This window comes from Tachyglossus aculeatus, chromosome X3 (assembly GCF_015852505.1).
Source record: "Tachyglossus aculeatus isolate mTacAcu1 chromosome X3, mTacAcu1.pri, whole genome shotgun sequence".
NCBI classification, from domain to species: domain Eukaryota; kingdom Metazoa; phylum Chordata; class Mammalia; order Monotremata; family Tachyglossidae; genus Tachyglossus; species Tachyglossus aculeatus.
The window spans coordinates 24,331,982-24,351,494 of NC_052099.1; the positions used below are offsets into that span (position 1 = coordinate 24,331,982).

At 39.8% G+C, this 19,513-nt stretch overlaps 1 protein-coding gene across 3 annotated transcripts in view; it reads left to right on the forward strand.

Annotated features, from left to right (window-relative positions):
* The window catches only part of CTNND2 (catenin delta 2), a 483,758-nt gene that overhangs the window by 252,879 nt on the left and 211,366 nt on the right, over window positions 1-19,513 (forward strand). For all 3 annotated transcript variants that reach the window (XM_038770310.1, XM_038770311.1, XM_038770312.1), the window contains one exon: window positions 17,396-17,590. In XM_038770310.1, the coding sequence (XP_038626238.1) occupies window positions 17,396-17,590 (195 nt within the window). The remainder of the gene's footprint in view (window positions 1-17,395; window positions 17,591-19,513) is intronic.

Consider the following 19,513-nt stretch of genomic DNA (forward strand, 5'->3'; position numbering starts at 1 on the left):
AGAGATGAATGTGAAGATGAATAGGAGAAAAAGGTATTTTCTCTAGACAGCAGACAGGTGTCCAAGAACCTCCTTTTCTTTATCACAGAACAGTTGTCAGCATGGACTGGTTTCTCATAACAATGAGTAACTGGAGGGTTTTACTTTCCAAAAATTAAGCTATGTCAACTAAAATGGAAATGTCCCCTCCTTTTTTCTGGGCTTCTAAAGAAGAAAAGTTCAAATATGTTTTCCTAATTTAAGAAATTCAGAGAAGCCAGCTGGTGTGGTGGTTAAGGGGTTATTGCTCTGTCTCTGTTCTTTATGGAATAGAAGTGCTGTTTTAACGAAGCTAAGGTAGTGAACAACAAATTTAATATTCAGGCCACTAGGCTCCCAGATATAGGTTATCCTTCATCAATAGGTATTTTATCAATCCACCATGATCTAGTTTTCCTGCCTATCAAAAAAAGCAGCTGTTTGAAAACTAGGCCTTTGAGGTTTATGTTTCTTGGCATTTTTATGAGTTAAACTGAGTATGAAAATGCAGGTGCCTTAGTAGCAGGGATGAGAGCAGGGGATTTCTCTCCTATTCTAGGCCTGGGGGCGTATAACTGTGATGCCTAGGTAAATATTGCATTTGTTTATATTAATGTCTGTCTTCCCCTCGAGATTGTAAACTCACTGTGGGCAGGGAAGATGTCTGTTACATTGTTGTACTCTCCCAAGCGCCTAGTACAGTGCTCTGACTGACCTGTGCTGGAGAAGAACAGAGTTACTCTTGCTTATCTCTGGACTGGAGTCTCCTCAAGTCCCCCAACCTTTTTGAGCCATTCTCAGGGCTCCCATCAAATGCTCCCTGTATCCCTGGGATATGCTCTGTGCTCCTCCAATGGAGCATACTTGCCTGCCTCGATAACTGGGCTACCAGTTGAGCCAGAAGTTTGGGCTTCAGTGCCAGGGTCACGGTCGATTCTTGGGAGCAGAGAGCAGCAAGGATGGCAGCAGCAGGCACTCCAGCATATGTTCTGATCTCCATGACCACACTAATAATCTCTCTGTCTCTGGAAACCTGGACAGAGAGGCAGTGTTCTCTCTAGGGGCTGAAAAAAGCAAGACCAACCCACAACTGCTCAAATTCCTCCAATGTTTAACCAACACTCCCTCAAAATCTACTGCCTTTCCTGGACACTGGCCCATTTAAATACATATCCTTCATACGCCTTAGTGGATCATCCAACCCAAGGGTGTCTCTGTTGCTACTTTCCATAATCTCCATCCTACAATTCTCCCCTTTTCAATAAATCAGCATCATTCACTGCTTTGCCCAGAGTAGCTATGCTGTTTTCTGGACTGACTAGCCAAAAGTGAGGCACGACACTGAGATTTTCAGGACAGACCAAGCTCACATCCAGGACCAGAGAGTGTTGAGAACTTGGACCCTTCTGCTAGACTTTTAGAGTAACAAATGAACCTTGAAAGACTGCAGACCATAATTTCGGGTTTCCTTGAAAATCCCAACTGAAACATTGTGCCCAAATTGTACAGAGAGTTCTCCTCTGGGGGTTGGATGTGATGTGGTAATGAAATCCCTCTTTAAGTAATTCTTAGGCCAAAGAATGTGGTAGTGTCACTGTAATTCTTAGGAATCTGTCTGGGTCCTTCCTTCCCACCCTGATTCCTGAAAGCTCAGGTCACATGTGGCATTTCTGATCACATTGGCTCTGAGGTTTGAAAGTACTGTACATGCTGATCATTTTGGAAGTGTCTTTAAGTCATGTGCTTAAGTCACTGTTATGTAGACTATTTGAGCATTCTATGTCAGACATGCCTCTGCCTGAAGGACTGAACAGGCCAGTGGCATCTTAGAATTGTTCCCTATTTGTCAATAATGCAGTAAGTCCTTTCAAGATCCATGCTCCAAATTTAAAAATGTGAAAAAAGTGCCAGGTACTTTGGTAATTTACTGGGTTTTAGAAGAATGAGCATATATTGCTTGTTAAAAAGATATGAGGCTCTTTTGAGTTTTGTAAATGCATAGCAAGTACACAAGACTATTACAATTGATTTTAGGTGTTTTTTCCTTCCGAGTCTTAGGCATGATGTCAGAATAATTCAAGACGCACTTCTTTTAGATTCAGTGGGAGTTTTGTATGGCAGAGTTATGAGTATGGCCGGAGTTTTGTCCATTTTAAATGGCTTGGAGTAGTTTCTAATAGTGTGAAGCACTTACTGTGTGCCAAATGCTGAACTACATACTGGTAGATACAAGACAGTCCAGTTGTACAGTCCCTGTCCCACTGTAAGAAGGAAGTAGGATTTAATCCCCATTTTACAGATGAGGTAACTGAGACCCAGAGATGTTCAGCAACTTCCCCAAGGTCACACAGCAGACAAGTGAAGGACCTGAGATTAATAATAATAATGATGGCTTTCGTTAAGCACTTACTATGTGCCAAGCACTGTTTTAAGCACTGGGGATACAAGGTAATCAGGTTGTCCCACATGGGGCTCACAGTCTTAATCCCCATTTTACAGATGAGGTAACTGAGGCCCAGAGAAGTGAAGTGACTTGCCCAAAGTCACACAGCTGACAAGCAGCCGAGCAGGGATTACAACGCATGACCTCTCACTCCCAAGCCCATGCTCTTTCCACTGAGCCACACTTTGACACCTGCTCTTTCCACTAGACCACACACACTTACCTCTCAACTGTGACATTTGGCAAGAACAAAGAATCCTCATTTTGCCCTTTATATTTGGCTCACATTTGAAAACATTATGAAAAAAATGGCAGATCACAACTTTAGTCAGAAGGGAAAAAACACTCTGAAGTACATGGTGTGTAGTGAACGTGATTTTCTAAACGTGATGAATTTTTAAATTGTAACTTTACACATATGTAAAATGTGCTATTTCTTAGTGATTGATATTTAAAATCCCAGTTGCCAAATAGGTCAGGACAGTTCATTTGGATTCAGAAGAAGTAATTTAGGAATAATGTATTGACACATACTGGGGAATGTTTAATGAACTACTAGCATAGGATGGCATTAAATTATTATAATCATTAATCATTGTTAAGGGGGGGGTTAGTGTTTTATACCAGGAATTAGGAAAAGTACAAGGATATAACTTCAGATGTGATATTGCGTTATTATTGAATTTGTTAAGGTTTCATATGCAACTGCAGTAGGATCAAAGGTGAATCAGTGTACAGGGGATTTGCAATAACTTAATACAGATGGCTATAAAATCTTCATCTATAGTAAAACAAATAAAACTTTGAGAGGATAAAGAATGGAGTTGGGAATTGGAAGATGTAGGTTTTAGTCCCAGTACCTTATTAACTGAATGCTTTGGCCAGGTGTTTTTTTATTTAATTTATTGAAGATATTTCCCTTGATAATAGCTGGTTTTGCTCCAAATCACCTCGGGAAAAGCAAACACTTGAGACCAAAGGAATATTCCATAGGTAGATGTCTCGAGCACTTCCAGCCCTCTGACATCCTGTTATTTATGTTGTAAGTTAGATTTCACACTGCTTTCCCCCAACTGCTTCCTCCCCACACCTCCATTCAGGTGTGGGGTCACACACATCCATATGCACACACACACAGAACAATGAATGTTATGCAAATAAGAATGGACTTGACCCCCAAGGCCTCAAATAATAGAGTTTGCAGGCCAACATCCTTTCTTTTGTAATTTAGCTAAAGCACCAACATTTGTGGCATATTGTATATGTGAATTAATGGGTTGAGTACTAAGTGGTGTTTTTAGTTATAGTTGCTAACTATATGGACTTTGACATAATGATCATATAGTTAGATTCCAGGATTCGTTAAAAAAGTTTAGCCGAATTACCTGAACTTTTATAAAAGATAATTGAGTTTTTCTCAGGCAACTCCAAGGAAATGGCTTAGTTCAGTCTCCCTGTTTTCACTAGGTATATAACTTTCTCCCTACTTCCATTTGTTGATTAGCTCATCATGGGCAGGGAACGTGTCCACTAATTCTGTTGTATTGTACTCTTCCAAGTGCTTAGTTCAATGCTCTACAAATAATAAAGAGTAAAATAGATGTCATTGATTGATAGACTAAATATGATTTATATTAACTATAATTTTCTGCTTCAAATGATCAGAAATTGAAACTAGAGAGTAGTTGATCTTTAAAGCAGTTTTTTGTTTTTCCTTGCAATCAACCTCAGTGCAGAAACTAAAGGGCTCATTGGAAAATAGAAGCTGGAATTACAAAAGATAAATTTCATCTAAAATTGCTGCATGATGATTCTAGTCCACAAAAACATGCTTACAATGGAATCTAATTTTTAAAGTTAATATTAAAGATTCGGAGATATGAGAGTTTTGCTTCTGTGTATTCCTAAGAATTTTGAATTTGTCTTGTAAAAGTATTTATCAGTCATAATTATTAAGCACTGTTTGCAGAACAGTAATAATAATAATAATAATGATGATGATAATGGCATTTATTAAGCACTTACTATGTGCAAAGCACTATTCTAAGTTCTGGGGAGGTTACAAGGTGATCAGGTTGTCCCACTGGGGGCTCACAGTCTTAATCCCCATTTTGCAGATGAGGGAACTGAGGCAGAGAGAAGTGAAGTGACTTGCCCAAAGTCACAAGGTGACAATTGGCGGAGCCGGGATTTGAACCCATGACCTCTGACTCCAAAGCCTGTGCTCTTTCCACTGAGCCACGCTGCTTCTCTAAGCAGTGCTTGAGAGAGAACACTATAACAGAGTTGATAGACACATTCCTAGGCCACAGAAAGCGTAAAGGCTAGAGGATACCTCAAAATGATACCCATTATCTTCTTTTATCTGCTTGACAAACCCAAATGTAATAATGTTTTAGAATTTTATACACGCTCCTCAAAGGACAATACCAAGTGATCACAAAGGGAAAAATAACATACCCAACACAAATTAACACTTTAAAAGATTGAGTGTGTGGTAAAATCTCTTTGAGATCACTGTGATAGGTCTGTAATGACTTGCAGCCGAATGCCAAAAAAATGGTGCGTGTGACATCTAACTCTGGATTATCTTTCCTCCTAAGCAATAATACTTTCCAGATATATGGGAAAGTGTTCTAGTCTAGAAGGCATCTTTGATGGATTTTAACTATGTAGTGAAAAGTGTACATTCTGGCATGTAACTAAAGATATGGACATAGAAAAATGTATATGTTTTCCTCAATCTCATCACTTCATTGTGAACATGTAAAGTTTGAACTTGTTTGATAAACGAACAAGGAAACTATCAACACCTCTATGGGAATGTGTGTCAATTTGACTATATGATTATTTAGTATTCATAAAGGATAATGCTATCGGAGGGAAGGTTATTGGATAATAACCAATCGGATTTTTTGAGCACTTATTGCGTGCGCAGTGCTGTACTAAGCTCTTGAGCAAGTACAATGTCACAGTATAAAAGACACATTCCCTGCCCACATTCCCTTCCCTGTTTGGGGGGTCGAGGACATACATTAATATAAATAAATAGTGGATGTTTACATAAGTACTGTGGGGTTGGGATGGAAGAATCAATCATATTTGTTGAGTGCTTACTATGTGCAGAGAACTGTACTAAGTGATCAGGAGAGTAACAATATAAGAGGATTAGATATGTTCCCTGCCCTAACGAGCTTACAGTCTACAGGGGAGATGGACATTAATATGAATAAATATGTAATTGAAATATAATTTAAAGATATGTACATAAGTGTTATGGGGTTGGAGTGGTGCAAATATAAAGTGTCGAAAGGATGAATAAACAGATGAATAAAGGGTGCAAGTTAGGGTAACTTGGGAATCATCCACATAGAGGTAGTAGTTGAAGCCATGCAGCAAATCAGTTCTCCAAGGGAGTGGGTATATATAGATGGAGTAAATATGATTGATGATGATTTATTGAAATACAATAAATACAATACAATAAATACGATTGATGATGGAGTATAGAAGGGGACGCAGAATGGAACCTTGAGGGCCACCCACAGTTTTAGGGGTGGGAGGCAGAGGAGGAGCCCATGAATGAGATTGATAATGAGTGGCTAGTGGGATTGGAGGAGAAACATTAGAGGACAGTGTCAATTAAGCCGAGGTAGGGGCCTAATATCTAGATTTCTGCCAGCAGCTCTCTGTGGCACATGCACAAAAGCGAAGGAAGTGGACTGGAGGTGGAAAGTGTAAAGATTTAGAGGGAAAAGATAAATGTTTTAGGAGATTCAAGTTGGTTTCGATGATCACAGATTACATTTTGCCGAGTTAGAAGAAAGTTTTATTACATGATATTGTTTATCATAGGGGAAAGTTATGGATACTGGAAGGCTTGAGTAGAATTTAGATGGATTCACGGATGAGGAGTAGAATAGTGATTTGTATTCAATTTAATCTGATTTATAGCTCCCAAATTTTTACTGTTGTTTAAACCCAAAGCAGCAAGAAAAACTTCATTTGAAAATCATTTTGTAAAGCTTTAATCTGTTTTAGCATTGAAAAATGCCAATTTACCAATCCATGGTCATTTTGCTACTATCACCTTAAGCCATCTTAGTGCATTTGTGTGATGAATTGTCAGTGCCTCCACTTTGAGTAGAATCAATAAGTATTTTTGGAATGTGATATCTGGATGTTTTAGGCATTTTTAAATGCAACCCTTTTTTTTTCCCTTGGGAATTTCTATTATCCTACTCTGTAAAGCATGGACATTTTATTGAATAACTGGCATTGGTGTGTCTCTTGTGTGTCATCATTTTTCTCACCTCAACACGAGCATTTGACCATTATAAAATGTTGCATTGATTCTTTCTGACCAAAGAAAACATGAAATGTGGTCTATTGCGTAGTGACAGTATTATTGGTTGTAAATTCAACAGTACTCAAGTTGTGTAGAAGGAATTGCCAGTCTTGTATTCATCTAATCAGCACACTTGGCCGTGCTATTGGAAAAAACAAGCTCACTACCAAAGACATAATCTTCAAAATTGAAAGATTGTATATTTGGCATTATGAAGAATGCATTTACACTTTAGGATGCCATCTTCCCAAGGTATTTTATATGTTAGAATGAAATAGGAGCTCAGTTCCATTATTTTCTTTTTGGTTGGTTCAGGGAAATAGGAATGGGATTTGGTTAAAGTGTAGGTAAGTGGAAATAGTCCTGTTTAAAAAGTACTTAAGAACCTGACTTGGATCCTCTTCAAGAAGAAAAACATTAAGCAGGAAAGACCTCATTGACCTTGGTTTGGTGCAGTCCTTGATAATGTGGTGTAGTCTTGCCCTCTGGTTCTGTGAGGTCTTTGGCACAACCCTCCTTTCTCATATCCATATCTTCTCATCTCTCTTCTGCTCTGAACATTATAGCTGCTGCAGGCAAGGAAAGTATTCAGGACCAACAAACTGTAGCTCTCTGCATGCACATGCTCCATACTGATGAATGCATTCCACGCCTGCTTTCAAAATTTCCATCTGAGTGTCAGTCAACTGCTTGGCAGTGTGTGTGCTGAAATTACCAGTTCCTCACCCCACCAAGCATGTATGCTCTTCTGACTCCACCCTCTTCTCTTCTGACTCCACAAAAAACAGTAAATTGGGGGAGTGCCAGGATTTTACCCTTTGGAGACAGGACACTGTTGAATGGTGGGCCCCCAAATTCCCTCTCTCCTAGTCGTACACTTCCTTGACACCTCCCCTGACCCCATTATCATCTTGAGGTGGTTGGTTCCTGTGACTCAACAACAGCGTGCCTCCTTGGGGATGGGATCAAATTCCCCTGAGGGAAGAGTGAGAAGCAGCATGACTTACTGCGTAGAGTATGAACTGGGAGTTAGAAAGACCTGGGTTCTAATCCTGGCTCTGCCACTTGCCTGCTGTGTGACCTTGGGCAAGTCACTTAGCTTCTCTGTGCTTTAGTTACCTTACCCCTAAAATTGAGATTAAGAATCTGAGCCCCAAGTGGGACAGGAACTGTGTCCAACCTGATTGACTTATAGCTCCCCCAGTACTTAGTGCAGTGCCTGGCTTATAGTAAGCACTTAACAAATACCAAAATTATTAGTATTATTATTAATAATAATAATTATCATTATTATCACTATTACGAGCAAAGGGAGGTGTGGCCGTAGAAGTTGGTTATTGGCTGGGCTACGTACTTCTGCTTACTTTCCTTAAGATCCACCTGTACCTAGGTTAAGAAGGAAGCTAGAGCAGGTTCATTTGGTTGTTACTCTAATTTGGGGGTTCTCCTAGTCTGAACTCAATTTCCCAACCTTTTTCCTCTCTAAGCCTAGCTCCTGGCCTAACCACTCTTGGGTGAAGCAGCTTAAGAATTATCCAGACTCCTATGTCTGTCATCGAGCTTGATACTCGATCACAAAGAGTCCTGGGCCTAGGACTCATCCCTTTCAAAGGATAGGGCCAACCCCATTGAAGTGCAACTGATGCCTTTTTAGTCAAGGCACCTTTTTGGAAAGGAACACGAGGTGATCCACATCTCGGCTCCACATGTGGTCATCCACTGTGAGGAGGCTGCTGTGGTTTCTCTCATTCAACCTGGACTTTGGAGGGAGGTTCCTCTTACACCCAGTCCTAGAGCCCTGTGAGACCAGGGCAGGGGGGTAACTCCAGCACCACAATCTCATGAACCCAGAAGGCCCCAGATCCCACAGTGCCTCCATAGCCACCCACAAAGCTCCAAGTTTGCAGGCTCTTGAATCTTGTGCCCCTGTGGTGGCCAGAAAGCCATAAACCACAACTTATCCTCAAAGGCTTCTGTGGCCAGGGCTGAAAGGAGCACCTCCAGCCCAACCTCAGACACCTAAGGCTGTGAGAAACTCCATAATAGTGACAACTGAGCGGTAAAGATAAGTCTTTAACTTGCCTATCTCTTACCCTCCTCCTTTTCCCCTGCATCCTTTTTCCATCTTCTTGGCCCCACTCTTCTTCTTTTCTCTCTCTTTTGTGCCTTTTCTCCTTCTTTTTCATCTTTCATCTTTTCTCACCTCTTTCCTCCTGTTCCCCTTCGTTTCTCTCTTCTTCCTCATCCCACTCCTGCTGTCTTCCATAATGTCTTCTCCCCCAGTGTTCTAATCAATCAATCATATTTATTGAGCACTTACTGTGTGCAGAGCACTGTACTAAGCGCTTGGGAAGTACAAGCTGGCATCATATAGAGACAGTCCCTACCCAACAGTGGGCTCACAGCCTTCTCCCCTCCCTCGACACTCCACCCCAAGTTTTCCCACATGCTTGAATTGAAACATTGGTTCCCCTGGGCTCCACTGGTACTGAGAATGCATCCTCTCACAATACTTTTCTTAGCATAATTTACCAAAAAGCCGACAAGACTCATAGAAGATAAACAGTTGCTTGTTGAGGTGAAGTTTTATCCTTCTATTCAGCAGAGTCCATTTTTTGGCATATCTGATTAGAGCAGCTTCAGTTTTGCAAGGTCTTACCTGATTTTTCAAGTATGATACCTTTTCCTGACTAAACACATAATAAGCCTTACTTTTCAATGTGTCTTTCCACCTTCATCCTAAAGATAGAGGGGCCCCAGAGAAAATCAGAGTGAGAAAAACAGATCTGACCTTGCCAAAGGAAAGCACATAACTGGCTACTGACCTTATTCATTGTATTCTATTTTCAGTTTTATTACTCTCCACATGTGTGACTGACTGAATTCTTAACAAAAGAAATCTGTTTTCAAGGGAGTCTAAAAGAGAGAGAAGTGATCCTTATAGAAAACAGAAGCTGCACTTAGCCTTCTGATTTCAAATGTGTCCTTTCACTTGTAAATATAGTATAATGAATTTAAATGCAATTATGTTGTGTATATATAGGTCTCTCTCTTAATGTTGTTTTGTTTCTAAAAAAAACCCAAAAAACTTTAAATACAGTTTTCTAAATAAATAACTTTAAATCCAGCATTGATGTGAAGGATTAAGGGAAAATTGAGTCAATTTTCAAAATCAACACTTTTCTGGACTCTTGTATATTTGAGCTGTTGGAAATTAGGGGCTGCAAATCAACCTCAATCCTGCTGTGTGACCTTGGGCTAGTCATTTCACTTCTCTGTGCTTCATTTTCCTCATCTGTAAAATGGGGAGTAAGACTGTGAGCCTCATGAGGGACAGGGGCTGTGTCCAACCAAATTTACTTATATCCACTGCAGTGCTTAGTACAGTGCATGACACGGAGTAAATACTTAAGAAATACCACAATTTATTATTGTTATCATTATTATTATCATTGTATGGGTGTGGTGTTGGTATCTCATCACTGGGTGAGTCAGATGGACATGGTTGGCACATGGAAACCTCTCTTCGTCAAAGTGATAATTTCTGATCATACAATTGCTAGATTTTAAATATGCCCAGAGATATGAGTCTGGTAATGATACTCTGCACCTTGCAGCATCTAACCCTACTTATACATACCTCTGAGGGTCTGTCTAGTAGTGTGGAGGATACTGGCTTTTCTTTTTGTTTTTGTGGAGGTTGCCATTCCTTGTGGGACTTTTTGTTTATTGCTTTTCCCCTGATTTTCACAAGAAAATGGAAAAGGCCTTACGAAGCCAAACTAAGCATCGAACTGAAGGATGGCTTAACCATGGGTGGGGAAAGACTGATGCCCACTGCTGCTGCGGAGGTCTTAGAAATATTCTGCCCCATGATGCAACCCAAGGCTGCATTGGTTCACCCCAACAAATTTTTCTCACTGGGCAAGGAGTGATTGGATGAGGGAGTGTGGATTGTTCAGCGCTAACCATCACCACTACTGCAAAAAACATCTTAAGCGCACATCCTGCTGATATTAAGACATTCCTCTGCCCTTTAAATAATTGATGTCTGAGCAGTGCTTACCCAAATAAGAAACATTACTATGTTTTCTTCAGAGAGTTTCTCCCTGAAGGCATTCACACGAGAAGACACAAAGATAATTATGAAATGCTTTTTAGAACCAACTCAGCTGTACAGACTATTAACCTGAAGAAGCCTGTCTCAGCCTGCACCTGAAAAATCTACCTTGAGTACTTAGTAATCAACATCAGTAGCACAGAGGTGGCTGTGATCACCTATTTCTGTTACCTGGGTTGCCAGGATAGATGAGAAGATGGAAAAACAAAAGAAATCCTTTTGGAAACTCAAAAATAAGGGGCGAGGCCAACAGAGCACTAAGACTCAGAACAGAATCAGGGCAATCACAGTTCAGACCTTCATTATGACTATGAGCCCTGCATTGATTACAGATGTCATTGTGTTATTTGTTAGGTGCTTACTTTGGGTCAAGCACTGTTCTAAGCATTGGGGTAGGTACAAGTATATCAGATTGGATACAGTCCCTGTCCCACATGGGGCTCACAGCCTAAGTACGAGGAGGAACAGATATTTAATCCTCATGTTGCAGTTGAGGAGATGGAGGCATGGAGATGCTAAGTGACTTGCTTAAGGTCACAAAGCAAGCAATTGGCAGAGTGATTAGAACCCAGGTCTTCTGACTCTCAGTCCCATGCTCTTTCCACTAGGTCATGCTGCTTCTCAAACCATACCTTCTCAAGTCTAGCATCGTGGCTTAGTGGAAAGAGCACGGGCTTTGGAGTCAGATGTCATGGGTTCAAATCCCGGCTCTGCCAATTCTCAGCTGTGCGACTTTGGGCAAGTCACTTAACTGCTCTGTGCCTCAGTTACCTCATCTGTAAAATGGGGATTAAGACTGAGCACCCCATGGGACAATCTGATCACCTTGTAACCTCCCCAGTGCTAAGAACAGTGCCTTGCACATAGTAAGCGCTTAATAAATGCCATCATTATTATTATTATGTCACATCTGACTTCTGTAGTAATTTCAACAACAGAACAACAAATGAAAAGGCAGAATCACAAATGGTGAGGTCCTGGGGGCATGATTAGGCTATCACCTTCCACACAATGCTTGTCACATGATGCCATGGCTTAGCATGACATATGAGGAGAATGGAATACCATGGGATACCCAAGCAATACCCTGTGGAAGGCTGAAAGGGGAAAATTATAGAAAGAGGTACAGAAGAAATTATTTGAGCATATAATGAAGCCAGACTCAAATGTTATGGATTATCAGTTGCAGCTGGGAGACAGAGCATCTGAAAGGTAAGTCCAGGGAACAATGATTAGAAATGGGGTAATTGCCTTGGAGCAGAAATGTTCCCCATAAGGAAAATATTAAAATTGAATCAGACACTAAAGGTAACATATGCAACAATGGAGCATAGAGCAATAGATAGCCAAGTTAGTTACTCTTTGGTCTTAACACCTCTGTACACCAATAAAAATCACAATTTCAGTGGTAACATCTGACTCTGGGGTACTCTTTCTTCATAGAGAGAACTCTGAAAATTCGTTGAATACATTTTAAAATGATATATTTAAATGCACGTATAGATAGAAAATAAATGAATGCCCTATGTTGCTCAGGGACTGTGTCCGATCTACATGTATGTATATACTCCAGTGCTTAGGACAGTATTTGGCACTAAGTAAATATATTTTTTTTTATTATTCTCGCAGCTTTAAAAGAAAATTATATTAACGTTTAGGTCTAAAGAACTTGAGAAATGGTATTATTGGGACAAAAAAAGCAGACCATTCTGGGTCCAAAAGTGACAATAGTATGCTAGCGGAATCAACTCAACACTCATTTGTGTGATGGCTGTGGTCTTGGACACTGAGATAATATTTACTCATGTAGCATCTGTCATCAGTTAACTTCTCTGTGGTTAACTGTGGGTGACTTCTCCATGAGTTTATCCAATTCCCACTTGAGCCTACTAATATTTTCAGCTTACATACTCCCTGTGGTAGCAAATTCCATATGCTTACTCATATTAGTTTTAATTTTGTCCTCATTAATTTTTTTATTATACCTGGGTTCCTTATTTTCCCAAATGCAATCTGAACAAATGCCAAGAGAACTTTTTTTTCCCAAAGTTCTAATTTCACAAAATAATTTCACTTTGCCATCAGAAGCTGTCATACTTAGTGCTAAACCCTTGGTGTGTGTTGACGCCTCATATTGTTGCCTAGTAACACCACCACATGCATCGTGGAATTCAACCTTGAGTTAATACAACCCAGGTTACAAATGGTGATTTGCAAGAGAAGATATTTGCCTTCATTTCTTGAAGCACAACACAGCTTTTAAAATTGCTATTTTTCACTTCAAAAATTGTGCTTCAGGAAAAGAGAGAGAATGAGCTGTTTATGCAATAAAACCTGTAGGGCTTTTATCTTTTCTTTTGCAACAAAAGCATGTTTTTTTGGTTCCACCCCACCCCCACCCCACCCTCTGAAAACAGGTCTTTATCTCAGAAATGAACTAGGAATTATCTCCCCAAATCTGCCTTCAGAATTTAAACTGCTCTCTGTGACATGCCAATGAAGCTTTCTTTATCCTTTTGGCTTTAGTTTTTACCTCCCACCATTTTTAAAGAAGAAATGCTTCTTGCTTGAATGCAAACATGCCTTAGAAATGAGAGCATGTATCAATGAATTGATTATTGTAGGCACCTGCTTATATTGAAATTAGGAGCAAATGACTCATCAGGCAAAGATCTGAAAGAAAGGGAAAAGGAATGGATGAAATGTGGAAAATGTTTATTTGCTCTTTTGGGTTTTATTCTGGTTTAAAACATTCAAACAGAGCACTGCAAGACCCAATTTCAGTAAAGTTAGAACAGATCAGAATACACAACAGGATGGGTAACTTTGAGGGCATGGCTATTTTTATTATTTCTTTAGTTTTTTGTCTTCTCAAATTGATCTAGGGGCACAAAATGGAAAGGAAGTGAAATAGCAACCGTCTGAACCAACTCAATCAGGAATACCAGAAATTCTATAAAGCAGATGGGGTGAATTCCAGCTAAACATTCCAAAACTGTTTGAGTAAATCGGCCACCTTTGTGTCTGGTATTTTTATTTTCAGAACCGAGCACCTCCCTTAGCTCTTACTGTCTAGTCTCATAACTCAGGAGTGGAACCCAAATTCACAGGCGCCCCAAGGGGAAAACTGCACTTCTGTACCAATAAAGATGTAAGAGACCTTCTCCAGGCCTTCTAGATTTCTGGGAAAGGTTCTTTACAAAGCCAGGACATTACATCACCTAATCTGAACAAAGCAGGGGTTGGCAAATGGGTAGTCTAAAACTTGTGAGTGACACCAGTGGCCATCCCAAATGGTGAACCTCTTGTGGGACAGGAACTTAGGGTGACCCAATTACCTTGTATCTATCTCAGCACATAGCCCAGTACTTAGTAAACAGTGTGCACTTCATAAATACCAATCAAAAAGTGATTGATTTGAGCGCTTGCTTTGTGAAGAGCTCAGTTCCGAAAACTTGGGAGAGTACAGTAGAGCTGGTAGTCATGATACCTGTCCAGAAGAAGGTTACAATTTAATGGAGGAATTTACAGCCTACTATGAATACAATAACTAACTTGGAAAGGATGAAGACTTTAACCAACCTGAAAGGGCATAATTGGTAAAATAAGGGGATGGCTCTATTCCTATTTTCTCTCCCCCAGAAAATTTACCCTCAAATTAAATGTGTTTGAATATTTCAAAAGGGTCTAACCCTTTTGAAATTTTGTCCTTTGGTATTTGACAGTGCATGTCAATAGAGAGGGTTTTAATGACATATTTTGGCAATCCATGCTATACACTGTTATTCAAAACTCACCTAAACTGCAGGAAAGTAGTCAAAGTAAGCCATGCATGCATGCTATGATGGCCCCCACTAATACATAGGATTTGTTAGTCAAGCACTCAATTGGCAGTCTAGATGGGATAACCAGAGCAAAGCATTCCTTTTATCCCACCTACATACATGATTGATAAAGTCAGGTCCATTTGAGAAAACTTGCACCAGGCCATTGTGAGCCACCATTCCTTGATGAAAGCTGTGTTTTGATTGAGTGGTTTTCATTTTTGGGTGTGACATGATCTCCTTTCTTCTTGATGATGGTTAATGGAATTGGATTGGATGATTCATTAGACAATTCATTAGACAATCACTGTTAGATAAATGTTTGGATGCTTTCTTTGCAGATAAAGTGGAGCTTTTATTGCTTGGATTCTGTTTTGCTTTAAACATTATCTTCTGAAATGATACAAAATGTAAAAAAAAAAAGCAAAACAGAAATCTGGCAAGGTGCTTGTATACTAATAGAGATACAAACATTAGTTCCTGCCCTGGCATATTTACAGGTTGGGCAAAGATTGGTCCTTTTGGAAAAGAGATTTAGGTCTTTTTGGGTTATTTTTGCCATTGTTTGTGCTTCCCAGAACCTAAACTCAAAGCCTCAAGTACTTAGACTCCACTTATTGCTGCAGCTGTGATTAGCATCAAAAGCATACTATTAAGGAGGCAGACCACAGAGTAAGGAAGTCAAACACAAGCTCAACCATCTTAAGCTTCCACTGATTTTCTCCCATCACTGCTTAGCTTATCCTGAGGGTGCAGTGGCACCCAAATAATAATAATAATAACAATAATAATAATAATGGCATTTATTAAGCACTTACAGTGTGCAAAGCACTGTTCTAAGTGCTGGGGAGTTTACAAGGTGATCAGGTTGTCCCACGGGGGGCTCACAGTCTTAATCCCCATTTTACAGATAAGGGAATTGAGGCCCAGAGAAGTGAAGTGATTTGTCCAAAGTCACACAGCTGAGAATTGGCGGAGTCGGGATTTGAACCCATGGCCTCGCTCTTTCCATGCTTCTCTACACACATCTGTGACCAGGTCAAAACAATGCACCTTCTCTTATACAAACCCAATGGAAATGATCTCATAACATTCAGTCACTTAACTTCTCTGTGCCTCAGTTACCTCATCTGTAAAAATGGGGATTAAGACTGTGAGCCCCCTGTGGGACAACCTGATCACCTTGTATCTACCCCAGTGCTTAGAACAGTGCTTTGCACATTGTAAGCACTTAATAAATGCTATTATTATTATTATTATCATTATTAAGGCAGGATGGAGCCAGCTTCCTGTGGCAGGTGATTGGGCACAATTTGCTCGACACATTGAGAATCTTGGAGTCCAAAACCAACTGGGAATATCCTGGACAGCACTTATTAATCCACTCCTGTTGTCATGGCAATCACTGCTCCTGTCTAAACCTCATCCCTTTTTCTCTTCAGAGGAATTCAGAGTGCATCCCCCAGTGAAGATTGTTGACTGGGTAACAGAACAGAGGCTGCTGGGATGTGCTGTTTTTCCAGCCCTTGGGACAAATTTAAGGAAAGTTTCATTGAAGGAAAAAAACCCCTGGAAACAGGTCTTTTTGGACCAGGGGATGGTTTTTGAAGGGTGTTTTCAAAGAAAAAGTCTTCTTTGGGCCTGACTCTACCCAAGGCAAATCAAATCTTTTATCTATTTAACATTGGTGGGGATTGCTCAGTCCAGCAAGAGTTTTGGAGTCACTGACTCTACCTCTCACCCCAACCTAAGACTCCCATTGTCAGCACATCCACTTGATTGACAGGAATGTATTTAATACATTACTTACGGTTGGAAAAAAAACCTCTTATCCTTTTCGCTCACCCAAAGCAGCTTTAAGATTTCTGCATGATTTTTCTCTCCACCCCATCAGCCCTCAGTGGACTGTGCTCATCGGATTAATCTGTGAAATCTGGAGAAGCGTAGGCCTTGAGTCAGAAGACCATAGACAAAGCATCTTCCTCCTCAGAAAAAAAAAGCCTTATTCTTTAGAATTTTTGACCTTTTAACTTTAAAATATGTTTTTTGGAATACCTATGTAATGTACTCATCCCCTGGAGATTTAGACTGCTGGAAGCCTAGCATTTTGATATACAGAATCTATGGAAAAGTGCTTATGAGAATTAAATTCTGGATCATTTCTCAATCACATCGAGAAGATCTGTGCCTGACACCTTGGCTTGTGGGCTTGAACTTCTTTTCCTTCCAAATTCCCAGCCTGACCCCTTCACCTAACTCTCTGCGGTCCCCTGTAAGCTTTGCTTGTCCTATTGACAGTGTGAGTTCCCCAGAGACTGCGGCTATTTCTGTTAGTTGCTATGTAGAGAAAATGCCATTTACTGGCCATGCCCAATATGGATTCATCCCTGAAATATTTTCCTCCTTATGGGCAAATCAGGTTTTGGAGCAACAGCGGGACAGCTGGGTGATGCCGATAAGCTGATTAACTTGACTCATTGCTGCCATTTCATGTTATTTTCTGTGTGTTTTAACAATTCTTTCTCAGGCTCTCTTTTTGTACCAAGATTTGTTTTCAAGATGTATTTGTTTATGCATTTCCATGAAACCAGTCCTGTGTGTGGTGGCTGCTTCTTAATGTTCCTCTGTAAATCTATTTGCAGCTGGGTCGCGGGCATCTTACAGCAGCCAGCATAGCCATCTTGGCTCTGAGTTGAGGGCACTGCAGTCTCCAGAGCACCATATAGACCCTATTTACGAAGACAGAGTCTATCAGAAGCCCCCTATGAGGAGTCTCAGCCAGAGCCAGGGAGACAATCTGCAACCAGCACTCACAGGCACCTATCGCACGAGCACAGGTACGTTGGCCATGTTTTCTACAAGTTGCCTTTCTGGAGCAGAATTCCTTGGTACTCCATCAGGTGCCCAAATTACAGCACAGAGATGAAGAGAGCCTTGATTTAGGGCTCATGGTCCTTTCTGCTCTCTGACAAAGCAAGGATTTTCCACTGTCGTCACCCAGGTAGTACGTATGTAGCCACAGAATATGTGGGCAACTGGAGACAATATTATGCAGTTTAACATCTGGATACATGGAGAACGAGCTACGGTTTGAGGTGAATTTTGTCACTTAGCAAGGAAAGTGATACTAATCCATACTGTTTTTATTGTGCCTGTTTACATTATCATAAATATTGTCCAGGTCTTTTTATAATGTACAAGAAAAAGGACTGTAAAGCTTTTTTCTAATACTAGAAAAGACATTCTTACAAGATACTCTATTCTTTGGGGAGGTGAAGGAAAACAGCGAAAATGTTGATATACCTTAATGAAATATCTTTCTAATGGGTGTATGTATATATGTGTATATATATATATATATATATTTACATACATATACACTTGCACCACATATATATATATATATATATAATATTTATATATAATATATTGGGTAGGTGGGTTATCTTTCATATATGCTCACTCAGAGCACCTAACTAGAAAACCATCAATTTGTGAATTTGTCGAATGTGCCATATCTCTGAAAAGGGAAAGAAAATGACAAATTGTCAGTTTCTGAGACCAACTTTCCATGAATGATACTTTATCATGATGATTTGGTGGGAGTAAGTCCTCTCCTACTAAAATTCCTTTTTAAAGTGCCACGTACCATCTGAGGTTTCGTAGTACTGATCAAAGTCTGCCTTCCATATATGTTTCTCAGTCAGTGGAACTTTTAATGTCTTTTTTATTAACTAGACACAATATTCCTGACAGAGGTATTGAAAATTATTTTTTAATTTCTATTTTAGTGCCTATATCTTAAAAATAAGGAGGGCCTCATTTTACAAGCCATTTTTATGTTTTTAAATGAGGTCCAGCCATTGAATGAAACTGGGTAATAATACTAAATTGCAGGTTTTATGTTGTGTGGCAATTTCATTTATATTTGAATATGGATATATGAACATGTTACTATATCACAGACAGGACAGTATAAAAATATTCATTTTAGCATTTTGTTTTTGACAATGCAAATGTCATTCATGGTCAATGTTCACCTGAAGTTTATGGATAAATGAATAACTATTCCGCTGATAACTTCCCTAACCTGCTTTAATTCAGCCACCCGGCGGGCACATCTGGAAGGTGTTCTATAACTGCTTTCTGAAAATAATCACAATCACCATTCTTCTTTTTTTTTTAGATCTCTGTGCTTTACAATATTGTTTAAGTAATTGATGAGCCTGACACCATGGGAAGTTAGTGCCTTCTCCTGGCTCTCCTTAACAGCCCCTCTGTTGGTTTTTACAACCTTCTCCCCATGAGCTACAGTTAACTTCCACTCCTAGCCAATCCTGGTGATTCTATCCATTTTCCAGACACACACTGTCTGGTATGTGTAGGAAAATGGCTGGGAGAAGGAAATCAAAAGAACAGTATGGCTGACACCTTAGACTGGCGGACTCCCTTCAACTTCCATTCGCGGTTTCCTGCTGCCTTCCTGGAAACCAAATTTCCAAAGTCCAAATTTCAGCACATGAAAGAGGCATCGCTCACTGAAGGAAAGAAGACTAAAATGCAATATTAATATGAAATAAATGGAATGACATAAACATTTATTCAAAGGAAAAATTCATCTTAAATATGTCCTTTTTAGGGACTTTATGTGAGATTTCTTTTAAAACTTTCCACTTTTCTTTAAGAAGCTAGTGGCTGATTCAGAGCTGTGATTTGTTTTGTAAAACTCCATCCAGAATTTTTAAAAGCTATGCATTATG